This window comes from Brugia malayi, assembly GCF_000002995.4.
Source record: "Brugia malayi strain FR3 genome assembly, contig: Bm_v4_Chr2_contig_001, whole genome shotgun sequence".
Lineage (NCBI taxonomy): Eukaryota > Metazoa > Nematoda > Chromadorea > Rhabditida > Onchocercidae > Brugia > Brugia malayi.
This window is the reverse complement of record NW_025062476.1, coordinates 10762678-10775878: the sequence shown is the minus strand read 5'-3', so window position 1 is coordinate 10775878 and position 13201 is coordinate 10762678. Positions and strand designations below refer to the sequence as shown.

Genomic DNA, 13201 nt, shown 5'->3' with positions numbered 1-13201 from the left:
ATAGGAGTAACAGTTGTTGTTTGTCTATGCATATTTATTGTTAGTTATTATTTTTTTCTTTTATTATTGGTTAACTAATGATTTAACGTTAAAATTTAGTGCAATGGATTTGAAAAATGAAGTATTGGATGTCATGAAAGAAGTTGGTCATACTGAGAGATTATTAAGCACAAAAGGTTATTCCTGTTCTTTTTGTTTTGTTTACTTTCGCTATATAATGATGTTTTAATAGTAAGGGAAGAAATGATGAATTTTGATTTGATGGATATGATTCATAAGTTATATTTTTTTTGAGTAAGGTATGCTGATTGGAGATGTTCTGTTTCTGTTCAGAATGATAGATGAGATTCATTGCTATGAATTTAATACAGTTGACTTAAAATAAAATGGGTCACTTTTGAGGAATTGATACAGTGATTAAGGCTGAATAGAATTCGATCTCATTTTATCGAACTTTTCTAGAATTTTTGTTTTAGATTACAAAACAATCTTTGCTGAAAGTTTCTTGCATTTTATTCATTTACAAGGACTACCAGAGATACCAGAAGATTATCGTTTGCGACCGTTGATGTCAGTCGATTATCATCGAGGTTATTTGGAATTGTTATCGCAACTTACCGTTGTAGGTGATGTTAGTGAAGAAATGTTCCTTCGTCGGTGAGTGATTAATTTAGGGATGTTGCTTGATTTCTTGTCGTTCTCAAAAAGTTTTTCGAAGGACTCGGTAGATTTTAGCCCAGGACAAGTATTTCAGATTTTGTTCATGGACCATTTTAGCTATCCCGTATATTATGTGGTAGTTGTCTTACCAGCTTATGTTTTATTCAGTGGGACTTCAGTGAGAGTGTAAATTGCAGATTCAACTCGATGCGCAATATGTCACCTCCTGCGTATTATATTATCGTCATTGAGCATAAAGAGTGAGTTTCTAAAAACGAGTTATTTATAGTAAGGTTTTTCTAGATAAGGAAATGCAAGGGAACTGAGTTTTCTAAAAAAATTGGAAAAATTAAAATGAATTTTAAAATAAATTTCGTGTATTTATTTTACTTTCCCCAGAAAATTTGACTTTGGATTCCATTTTGGTAAGCATTGGCTGAAAAGGAGTCAAATTCATTATGTTTCCCAGACGCCTCAAATAGATCTGCAGTACACAGTCATGCATGACAGTTATTGAAAATTGGTGATGCAAACTTCCGAAATTTATAATCATAATTATGAAACTTGAAGGAATAGAGAAATAGAATGAATAAAAAAAGAAATAGAATGGAGAAATAGAGTTTTTTATTTTGACAGTGTTACGCATCTGCCGCTAGAATAGCTGCATGTAGCTTATATAATCTAAGAGATGGATTAGAAAAAGAAAAAAAAATAAGTGAAGGCATTCATTTGTGTAGGTGGATAATGTTTGATTAATGAATTAGATATTCATAGGTTAAAACGTGTGGTAGCATCAGCAACACTTGTTTTGGAATGGAAATTTATTCATGATGCTGGATGTCGAGGACGTATTGAAGATGTTGTTGTGGATCAGAGCGTTCGCGGACATCATTTCGGAATGTTGCTTAATCAACATTTGGTAGTACTGGCACGATATATTGGTGTTTATAAGTTGTCATTGGAATGTAAAGATGAACTGATATCATTTTACGAACAGTTTGGATTCAAAAAAGATGAGGGGAACAATTTTCTTGTTCAGAAATTTTGAATTCGATGTGAGTTTCTGAAACAATTATGGGTGAAAATTTAAATTCAGATTTCAAGTCCACTTTATTTCAAGTTTTAGTCTTGTTATCTGAATTCTTTATTTTTCTTAGCATATGTAAAAATATGCTAATAAAAGTGAAAAAAAAATGTAGAAGATTAACAAAAGAGAAAGGAAGGAATGACGTGGCTAAAAGTGACTGTTGTAGTATTTGTAGTGGTTGTGTTTGTCCAAGTGCTGTTTCTCATCTTTTTTTTCCATTTTTAATGCTTTTTGTGTATGCTTTCTTTTGGGAAGGTCTTTTATTCTTCAGCACAGCTAAAACATGCTTACATTTTAATGAACACTGAGTGGCTGCCATATTTATGATGTAATAATTTATGAATTGCTTTGTTCACCCCGTTGTACATAATGTAACATTTTATAAATTGCTTTGTTTCTTTTTTTTTTTTTCTTTTCCTCGATTTTGCTCAATTTTAACTTTAATCTTGTATACTTGATTTCCTGGAGTTGTGAAAATTCGTTCAAATGTGTTCGTGAAATGTCATTTTATTGTTTAAGCTTTTTTAATCATTTTTTTTTTTTTGCTTTTTCTTTTTTTTTTTTTTTTGTTCATTTGTAATAAACTTTTTTTACAACTATTACACTGCTTTATCCCTATGTATGGGTCTTAAAATCTAATAGCGATTTCTACTGGAATATTTGATTGTAATTAAATGAAACGAGTATTTTTAATCCTATTCTTTAGACGTATTTTTTAGATATATCGGGCATTCGTGAGCAGATGACATTCCTTTTAGTTTCCTTGCCATCCTCTTAAATGTATGAATCTTAGAACCACTCTTTGTAATTGGGCGTAGCATTCTTTTAATCACCTTCATTATAATTCGTAAATAGTGCATTAATCAAATGCTGCACTTATCAAAGAGTTAGAGATTTAAATATCATATTTCAGATTCATTATAATTAGGAAATGTGGATCAATTACCAAATTTTCATGATGACTTACTGTTGCAATTATAACTGAAAATACAAAATGTGAAGTTAGATTTCTTGGGCTTACTTATATCTCTGCTGAATTCGTTTCTATCGATGAGACAAAATAAGTTGTATAGACGACACTTTTGGTTGCATATTATTGCAGATTGAAAGTGGTCAACTCATGAGATGTCGCGTGTGCCATTTCTTGCTTCTCTTGATTACAATTTAAATAAACGCGACAAAGATTGGATTTCTCATCAGCTACCAAAGGTAACATTATCGTAGAGCTGACCAAAAAACCTACATAAAATACACAGATAATAATTGACTGGATTAAAAATCAACAAATTAGGATACTATATATAAATTTTTCAAAAAGTCACTTTAGCTAAGTGATTGTATCTGGAAATTTGTTGACAGTGAATTTGCTAGGAGTTCATTCCTAGTACAATTGGCTAATAAAAGTTCGAGAGTATTGGTCAATTCGGTTTGTGTATTTCTATTTGTTTTGCGAGAGTTCAGTCTGATCAGTTTTAATTTTGTATAGCAATCTATAATGTGGCCAATCATATGGATGAATTTCATAAGTTAGTAGAAAGGAATATTGCTATGTGGTACATTTTACACTTATAATTCATACGTGGTTAGCTGAGTATGAGATGCATTCTGTAAAGCAAAATTTGATCAACACAACTCTGTGAAAATATGAAAAAAAAGTCAAAACGGATTGCAGTTCATTCAGATTTTTAGAAGCTTGTGCTTTTCGTTGATATACATGACGTACTGTTTTAACTGTTCACTTATTTAAGGAAAGCATTGAAATACCCCGTGAACATTTACCTGACCCGGAAACTGAAAACCTTCCATCAAGCGTTAGTTTTCGTCAAGTATGTTTTTATTAATTCATATCTTACCTCTCTGTTTCTTTTTGTGTCCAACGATCTTGGAATATGTTTAGCATTATTTTTAAATGATGGTTTATTTTAGGAATCAACAGCCGAGTTGGAAAAACGTTGGACTGATACAGGAATTGACCGTATATTCCTGAATCGTCCAAGACCGTCACGTATTTGAAAATTAAATTTCGAAATTATTTGTTGTATGAAATATGGGTAATGGACAGAGTAGCAATGATACTAACATTCCCTCATCTCATTCATTTTTGTCGAATAAAAAATTAGATACAAAAACGAAAAGCAAAATAATTGTTGTAAAGCAAAGGACAAATATAACAGGCCCGTCATGTTCCAAGAATGACGAAATGATAAAACGCTTCCTGGTAGGCAATTTTTTCGAATTTTCTGTTTCATGGCATTTGCTTGTTACATATGTGTTTAATTAACACTATCATTAAATATGTGGTCTAGTGTTGTAAAAAAATTTGTTTTTAGGAAATCCCAAAATTTTATCCCATTTTGAAAAGTTCGTTAAATCAACCAGATTTACGTGACTCACCGGAGGCAACACCCAAAGTCAATGCTCGTCCTGTGCTGAAATTTGCCTGTCGTTTACAAGAACATTTTTCGCGTTGTGCTAACACTGTGGTTGTGGAACAAGAGTTATTGGGAAATTCAATGAAACATGTTAGCATAGTTTAAATACTTTATTAATTTTGGGAAGTCAAAATTTTTTAATGTAATAAAGTCAAGGATCAAACTTTACGAGTAATTTTGTTTTCTTTTCCGACAAATAATCCGTAACTGTTCCGTAACGGATGGGATAGTTTGGGGAGGAAAAATCTCACTTCATATTTTTAGTGTAGAAAAAAAAATTTTGATGTTTTTGTCTTTAAAGGGAAAGATACTTAAGTGACGAAGGCCATTACTTTAAAAACTTACTCTATTTTAAAAATACTTTGAAAACATAATCATAAAACTAACAGTAGCTCAGGAAATATATTTCGATGGCGTAATGGATGAAAGCTATTTTTAGTTTTTTATTTAGTTTAGCACGTTTTTTATTACGGTCTCAAATCTGGAAAGCTTATTTCAGGTAGATCGTAATATTACACTTTTATTAGTACAGTTTGCTGAGCAAAAGAAATCAATGGATCGTTTTCAAAATTATTTGGAAAAAATGAACGATTTACAGGCGCATATTTCGAATTTACGAGTAAGACCACGTTTTTCCTCTTCCTTTTGAATTTTACATTTTATTCCAAAATGTTAGCATGAACATTTTACACAATGTATACTGTTCACACAATGAACAGTATACTAGATCACTTCCTCCCAGTAAAAACACCCACACAACAAGACCGGTGAAGTTAAAATTTCATATAATAGTTTTTGGGAAAGGCAGATTAACTTTGTGCTGATAGGAATTGCTTATACTCAACTTTAATTTCAGTTTCTTTTCCAAGATCTTATGCCAGTGATTAACACCCTGAATGAAATTCTACCGGAACATAAGCGGCTGCCATTACTGGATATCGACTGCCTTGTAAATGCTACAGAAGTTTCATCAGAAGAGAGAAAACATGCTGAAATTATTCGCGAAATTCAAGGTGGTACCTATTTAATGGATAATAATCAAGATGATGTACATATCAAGCCTGTTGATGAGGTGACTGTAGTTGATAAAAATAATGCTTGATTTGGTAATTGGGGCTACGTTGTTCTGCTATCTTTTCATCAAGATTGCTGTAAGCTTTGAAACTTCAGATGGATCTAGTAAAATATAAAATTGAGAATGTCTAATTTATTTAAGTTATACTTCTATATTGCCTACTTGGAACTTGATAGCGGTTTGTCTTTTTCTCGATTCCAATTTTTGTTGTTTATTTAAAAGTAAATTTGTGACTGAAACATGTCATTTTTCTAATCAAGCCATTATGGCTTCATGTAATTATATTCTTAACATGATTCTTGCTGTGGTATAGTAAAGTCATTTAATACACTTGTGAATATTCACTTATTTCACTGTTTCTCATCTTTATTATTGTTATATCTTTGATTTAGTTATCTATTAATCTGAACATTTGTTTAATCCTTTTTTTTGGATCTGAAGAGCATCACATGTTTATTTCTAGTTTGTTTTTTGTATAGTCAAGTTCTTTTTTCTTTTTTTCGAAATGCAAAATATAGTGGAAATCCATTGTCATATGTTGCATTTCGGATTGTATTAAATCAAGATGACCTTTTCATCTTTCATGTTTATTGCATATTCAGTACTCCAGAAAAACAAATATATTACAAAACAGTTTATTCTCAGAAGAGCTGGGAAGTAAGAAGTTATTTATTTACCTTGAACCTTTTTTAAGAGCTGTCATTTCGCAAATACAAAAGTTAGAAAGTGGGAAATTCTTCGAAAGCTTAAGTTGCAGAGAATTTGGTGCTAAATGAGTTGCGTGATATGAGTTTTATCAATATGAATATGTCGCAGGCAAGTTTTCTACAATTGATAATTTACTGACTTAATATGAAATTACCTACTTTTATTCAAAAATGAACCGAGGATTTAGCTTTTTAATAGAATTGAAGGTAGTAAAATGCATAGCTTCCAGAAGAGAAAGAAATGAAGTTTCAGATGAAACCGCTCGCGACGAAACAAATTGTTGCTTTTGTTAATTATTTCATGGTAAAAAATGTTCAAATATTGCAAGATTTTGTTTCAAATGTGGAGCGAAGGATTATTGACATGGAAAAGCGTTTAAGTCGAGTGGAAGTGGAGTTAAAACTTTTGGAACTTAAAGTAATCACTAAACTGCTGTCTCTCTATGCAGTTATTGAAATAATGATGTAATAACATTAAATTCCATTATCCTTAAAGGAGTAGTTGAAAGTGTTAAACGTTTTTAAAAGAAAATGCAATTGATCTATCTCTATTTAATGTAATGATTTGAGTGTAAATGAATTTGATTAAGATTTATTTTTAGTTGGACAGCGTGCCAAGCTTACAAATCATTGTTTCGGAAGACAATGAGGTCTTAGCAAAACAGCGATATAATGGTCCACTGTTTAATCAAATTTCAGCAGAAGATACTGTAGAGGTAATTTTTGCATTTTAGCATTGAGATTTATTACCAACAAAATACGATGAAACCATTATTGATGAAATGATTTTGTTTGCACTATTATTTTAATCACATTATGGATTTCTCTTTATTTACTTATATTTTATTTTCTAGCACAAGTTTTGCGAATTTATACATAACGATCTTATTTTTTCTGAGTAGCATCATTTTTTTAAAAGCATATTTGTTTTGATACTTTTTTATTCCTATTGGATTCCATTTTCTAACGATATTTGTGAGTCTTTCAAAAATAAATACTTTTCAGGACGAAATAGTTGAGAATGTGAAGGTAGATAACTCAGAATCCTTATTGGCTTCTAGTTCTCCTCCCAGTATTGAAAGATCAAGCGAATCAATGGCTTCGAAAACGTCTCTTGAAAACCAAAACAAACCAAACAGTTGCCTTCGCATTCGAGATGATCCTCGTTACGCTGTTTACTTCAGAATGCTTAAAATGGTACACCTTTTTTTCTTGTTGCTCTATTTAGAAAGAATAAGGCATTTTTCTTATTTGATTTTATTCTGACTTTTTATAATTTGTAATACCCGCCTTTATGCCTATGTTACTAAGAGCGGTTGGGTATACAGTGTCCAATTTACTATTGCTATTTGCTGTTTCTGAAAGCTATTTATTGACTTAAATCATGTTGTCTTTTTCATTACCACTTCATAATTCAGGGCGTACCTGAATGTGCAGTGAAACAGAAAATGGCCACTGAGGGAATCGACATAGCACTTCTTCAGTATGTGTAATTTTTAGTTTTTTTCTGACATAAGCAAATTATTCCATGTATATATTCTATATCATATCACAATTATTTTACAATTATTATTATCCATATGCAGAGCTCTACCTTCGGTAATCACTATGGACCAGTAGTTGAGTAAGCAAGTTTTAATATTTCTATGCAAGTTTCTACTAGTCAAGAAATTGTTTTTAGTCAATTGTTTTTTTCTTTTTTTATGTGCAAAGTAAAATTTAGAATACCAAATACATCTTACATCTCACTATTTCCTTGCACTTATTTAAACATTGAGAAATTATTTTGTAGCAAAGAGATAAATCATTAATATACGTTACATGAGTGCTAGAAATAAAATCCTTTTCTTATACCTGTGAAAATCGAAACATTAAAGCTATGAAGGGGAAAGCTTAAGCGAAATTTGGAAATTTTCTGTGGATTTTGAACTAATTTTTAAATTTCTTCAGAACACCAGACGCTCTTTCTGACTTCCTGGAAGATGCGGCAGCTAGTATTGAAGATAAAGATTCAACAAGTGCTGATGATGACGATCAGGATTCAACATCTTCCAGTGATCGTTGATTAAAAAATAGAGTAGAAGTCCGTGTAAATTAATGGGTAGAACTAAAACAAGTGAAGCATTGTAAAATTAGTCATCACTAGGCCATTAAAAAAAAAGTGAATTTAAAATATTTGGTTCCATAAAAGAAACGTTATGAGAATCTTGGGTCAGATTGTGGTTTTTGTATTTGTGATGTTTTACTTTTCATACTGATTACAGAATATAAAAAGAGAATAAGTGTACCGTTTATAATGTCTATTGTATTTGAAACAAAATATTTACATAAATCATCATTTAAGTTTTAGCTTTAGAAAATGCTAATTGAAGATATTGTTTTTGAATAGTATTTTGTTTCCCAGTAATATTTCAATTTAAGCCTTTCATAATCATTGCTACAATTTTACGAAAATTTTTGGAAAGAACAAAAACAGTTAATTGTTAAATAGAGGAACTGTTGCAAATTTGATGCTTCAATTAGTGAATTTCCAGAATATTCATTGACCAATACTAAAGAGCGGCATTACTAAACAAGATTATTCTCATTGATCAAAACTTGCCATGATCTTAATCTAATTATTTGTTCATTAGTTAAATGTTGCTTTCCAGATAGTTATAGCACAAGATATCAAATTTTGATGATATATGCAGGAAGGAACTTTTGATCATTTGCGATTTAAATTAGGTTTTCAATGGTTATTTCTACAAATTATGTGCTGCATTCGTTTGGTGGAGATATCTTAGTAAGATAATGAATTGTTTTTCATAACTGATCTGTAATGTGGATGATATTGGAGTAATGATATAGAAAATATTATGACGAGAGGTGTAATTATTTCCATGCTTTGTTTATTCTTCAAACAAAGAATTTTGTTTTGTCTAGAAGGAATGTATAGGAAGAGTGTCACATTCAAAATAAAACCTTTCCAATCTAAATGCTTCATTCTTTCTTTTGTACCATATGAATTATATGCTGTTTCCATTAAAATTTAGCATAGTTATTTTTCGGCAATTATCAAATAATATCAATCTTGAAGTGATATTAATGTTATTATAATATTGATAGTCATTATATTAACCATTTTATGCATTATTTTCACCACACATTCGTCTTGTTATCATTATCAGTTTTTGTTATCTATCTTTTATATGGTCAACTTTTAAAAGAATTTGAAAGAAATTCAATTTAGCTATGTAATTAATCATCTATCTATCCATCCGTCATTGATTAGTATGAATTACAATGTGGAAATCTTCTTTAAAATTATTCATTCCATGTAAAAATCAAACGGTAGTTAATAAAGAATTAATTTACTTTAGAATTTTCAAATGCCAAGAAAGATTTCACGTCGACCAAAATCATCCTGTGCCAATGCTTATCATCATCTCAGTTTTGCATATGATGATTCAAGTCAACCAAGAAACATCTCTGAAAATTCATCAATAGCAAATTTCACCGATTATCCTAGAATTCATTCCAGTAATTCTCCCTCATTCAATTCATCACTGACTCAATCTTTTTCTGATCAACAACAATTATCATCTGTGATAAATGATACAATTTTACCGGATATAATTCCTCCGTACACAACTTCCTATGGAGCATTTGAAGATTTATGCCAAAGAATGACAGTTACTGTTTCATCCGACACTTCGAGAGTAGTTACGATGGATACATCATCACCTCTTTCACCGCCATCCTCACAAATTCCTTTACCTGTTTCTGAAACATTGAGATTGTCACCTGCTACCTCAGCCAGTGACGTTTCCAACTATAATGCTAATGGACAAGGTAATTCTTTTACCCAAGCATTCCCTCAGATGTTACCGCCGCCACTTGATTATTTCCCACGTGCTCCGAGACCAGTGAATGCTGTACCTGAGTATCCCTTATATCAGTATTTCAATACAATGACAGATTTATCTCAACCAGCAATTAGGTATCATTTAGTGTTGAATAATAAATTATTCTTTCCTAAATAAAAATGAACAATTATTTTAGAAAATGAGTTTCTAGTTGTAAAATATTATCACAATTTAAAAAAAAGAAATCAAATACAATAATTATTCAAAAAAGTATTTAGGATATTTGGCATTATTTTCTTTGTCTAATAAAATTAACTTTCTAGCATTGGATTATCATCATGATAGCTTTATTTATCAAGATTGTGATAATAGTTTATGATAATAATAATAATAATAATTACAATAATATTGCAGTTGGCTCCAAGATAATCGAATGCTTCTTCAAACAGTTATAACAGAATTTGAAAATGCTAATCATAATTACATGATGTTTTCATGTTCGGTAACAAGGTAAAAAATTTTTTACATATTTTAAATTTATACTAAAGTTAAGTAAACTTCTTTAAAACATTTCCTTCAAGCGAATAACTTAATTCACAACGAAATTCAAAATGTAAATTTGTCTTATGCTTAGGATTCTCAGTGCTATAATAGATAAAGCAAGGCATGATCAAACTTTTGATAATGATTTTTTGGATTCGCTACAAGTTTCATCAGAACAACTTCTACAAAATGCTACTGCTTACTATAATGCTAACTTAGCTTTTATGTATACTTTTATACCTCGTCAATGACATTTCCTTTCTTTTTCCTTATTTCAATTCCAGTGATAGCAACTGATAAATTTGTAATATTTGAAAGAATTTTTCAGTTATTTAAAATTAATGAATCATTATTTATTTTTCATGCAAAATGACAAATTTAGTTCAGCATTTGTCTATATTACTTATTTCAAATTCGCTGCTGTTATTCGGAAGCAATGTATTTATTCGTCTATCATTTATGTTTAACAAAAGTATATTACTGCTGTAGAAGAGATGATTTGAATTGATTGAGAATGAAATGATTTAAATTTGTGGTTAAAATTTGTCTCATTAATTTTAATTCTTTGTATTAGATTTACCGATTACTCAAACTTATAGCTAATTCCTTTCAATTTTAATTGTTCCAATTCAAAGCTTACGAATATTTCAATTTTTTTTCTCATTCTTGTATCATATATATATTATTGAGTATTTTGTGTATCAAGAAAGACAGTACAACAATTCTGAATTTTGAAAAAAAAAAAAAACTAGACTATGAACTTTGCATATAATTAGGATAGCATTCCTGAGAAACTTCATCAAAATCATACTTTTAACTTAATTTCAATCCTAAATCTCTCTCTCTCCCCCTCTCTCTCTCTCTCTCTTGTAACTATAAATTAATCGCTGATGAAAATTTTTCAGCAGTGATTATTATTCTCAAATGTAATGTGACAAGGCCATCCTACAACGGAACACTGAAGATTGGCCTATTTCATTTGTTCTATTTTTTTTTTTTTTTTGCTTAAATTTTAGGTATTTCAACCGGTTTCAATTGATAAATATTTGTCTCTTGGAAAAAACTTGCTACAGTATACAGAGGAGGAGTTAAAGTGTGAGGACAGAGGATATAATAGGACGAATAATAGAAAATGAGAAGATTAACCTAAAATCATCAGATATGAATTGGAATATATAAATAAATAGCAAAGCTTTTCAGTTTACAATTTTATGTTATACTTAAATATAACTTATCAAGTTGCTACCTGTACTAAAGTAAGCAAGCTAACCGAAATGATAATCAATATAAGAGTAAGAGAGGAAAGTATATCTATCTCATCGATAAAAACGAACAATAACCTCTGTCATATCTAAAGCTACCAAACCCTTTGGTTCTGAAGGCGGTGCTCGTCTTTTCATAGGCGGAGCAATGACCACCGCTTCACCGTCTTCGGAATAATTCCGAGGTGATAATCATCGGACCACTTCATCGGTTCTCGTTTTGACAATCTTTCACTATTATCTTATTTATTTTTGCCTGAATCTCTCATGAATTCATTGATATTTAATAATAAATAAACGATAATTTAGCTTTAGGAACTGATGAAAGCTTAACAAAATCAATATTATCATCTTTTATTACTATTATATTCCAAATAAATACCAATTTCAATTCTTCTTATTTGGTTAATATTATCAGTTAAATGAGGGACAATTGATTGTTATTTATCATCGAAGTGATAATATCTTTATCAGATAGAATTTTGTTTCAATTCATATCATATTTGAATATATATATATATTGATATGTGCTTTCCTATGTTCCTTTATAAAGAATAGCTGCTTGTCTACTTTTCTTTTTTCAAATATTCAATGGCTTACAACGGGTAAAGGAATTATGCGCCCCTCAATAGTAACGGTATTACTGTTCCAAATAACAATTGCACTTCTCTTTCTTCGCCATTTTTTGGTGGTTTACTGTTTGGAACCTTTGATTAAATTATTTGTTTGAGAAATTACAATATTAAATTACAACATTAAATTCCACATAGTTTAATGTTATTGTAGTGATTTATTGAAAAAGCAATACTTATCCATCAAAAATATAAACTTAATTAGTTTCCGACTTTTTGCTTCTTTTTTTTTCTTTTTTTTTTTAATTTTTGGTGTTAACTGACAAGGTAATTTGTAAAGAAAAGAATGAAAGAAATTCAAATTTTATGATTAAATTAATTTTTGCTATAAATTTTGATTGAAAACATCAATACAGTTATTTTAATATTTTTCTTACAAATAAGTATAGAAATGAAATATATGAATAAGGTCTTAGAAAAGAAAAATTAATGATAGTTTTACATTTAGATATTTTTTTAATTTTAATTTTTTTTATGTTTTTATTTTTTTTATTTAATTTTTCATTAAATTTTTTTTAGAGCTGTAAATTTTTTAAACTAAGCTTTTGATAAAATCACTTAATAGCTGTTGAATATAAGAAAGAAGAAGTAAATTATAATCGCTAAATATTTCACTTTCTTAAGCTTTTATTTATTAATTATTCTTCCATACGTTCGATTGAATTTATACGTGAACCAATAAAAATTATCATAGAAAGATCACGATTAATGCTCTTTCACGTAACGTATATTTACCTACACATGGTGACTATGATAATATCTTTTCAAATTTTGCATGACGTTGTTAGTTAATTACGTTCAGTTGACGTAGTCACGTCAAAATGCTTTTAGTTTTTTTTTTTTTTTTTTTTTTTTTTTTTTTCCTTTTTCTTTTTATAATCAATCATTAATGCAAATTATCAAATATGTAAAAATTAAATTCTTATTCATCTTATCGATATGACAAAATACCAAT

General features: G+C 29.6%; 5 protein-coding genes and 1 non-coding gene across 8 annotated transcripts; 5 read left to right on the top strand and 1 right to left on the bottom strand.

Moving 5' to 3' along the window:
• Positions 1–103: 103 nt before the first annotated feature.
• Positions 104–1708, top strand: Bm1682 (Glucosamine 6-phosphate N-acetyltransferase, putative; the record flags this gene model as incomplete). Of its 3 annotated transcripts, XM_001897809.1 has the most annotated exons (4): positions 104–176; positions 477–657; positions 858–920; positions 1435–1708. In XM_001897809.1, 4 exons carry the CDS (start codon positions 104–106, stop codon positions 1706–1708), a joined length of 591 nt encoding a protein of 196 aa, XP_001897844.1. The 3 variants fall into 3 exon arrangements, with proteins under 3 accessions (XP_001897844.1, XP_042935133.1, XP_042935134.1); XM_043079199.1 differs by lacking the exon at positions 104–176 and having other exon boundaries at positions 569–657; XM_043079200.1 differs by lacking the exon at positions 104–176 and having other exon boundaries at positions 644–657.
• A 1113-nt stretch (positions 1709–2821) lies between these two features.
• Positions 2822–2880, bottom strand: Bm16730. The gene has a single exon (XR_006228075.1). It is a non-coding gene; the product is annotated as a small nucleolar RNA Bm16730 (small nucleolar RNA).
• Bm14669 (anaphase promoting complex subunit 13, putative) lies at positions 2873–3760 on the top strand (the record flags this gene model as incomplete). The annotated part of the gene is made up of 3 exons (XM_001897810.1): positions 2873–2956; positions 3496–3573; positions 3674–3760. The coding sequence occupies 3 exons, from the start codon at positions 2873–2875 to the stop codon at positions 3758–3760; spliced, it is 249 nt and encodes an 82-aa protein (XP_001897845.1).
• A 34-nt stretch (positions 3761–3794) lies between these two features.
• Positions 3795–5281, top strand: Bma-sam-4.2 (uncharacterized protein; the record flags this gene model as incomplete). Its single annotated transcript, XM_043079198.1, has 4 exons — positions 3795–3965; positions 4078–4269; positions 4679–4798; positions 5036–5281. 4 exons carry the CDS (start codon positions 3795–3797, stop codon positions 5279–5281), a joined length of 729 nt encoding a protein of 242 aa, XP_042935132.1.
• A 759-nt stretch (positions 5282–6040) lies between these two features.
• Positions 6041–8026, top strand: Bma-sam-4.1 (Uncharacterized protein; the record flags this gene model as incomplete). Its single annotated transcript, XM_043079197.1, has 6 exons — positions 6041–6070; positions 6215–6379; positions 6564–6677; positions 6967–7158; positions 7380–7444; positions 7912–8026. The coding sequence occupies 6 exons, from the start codon at positions 6041–6043 to the stop codon at positions 8024–8026; spliced, it is 681 nt and encodes a 226-aa protein (XP_042935131.1).
• Positions 8027–9332: 1306 nt separating this feature from the next.
• Positions 9333–10603, top strand: Bm11089 (Uncharacterized protein; the record flags this gene model as incomplete). The annotated part of the gene is made up of 3 exons (XM_001897812.2): positions 9333–9943; positions 10224–10319; positions 10444–10603. The coding sequence occupies 3 exons, from the start codon at positions 9333–9335 to the stop codon at positions 10601–10603; spliced, it is 867 nt and encodes a 288-aa protein (XP_001897847.1).
• Positions 10604–13201: the final 2598 nt, after the last annotated feature.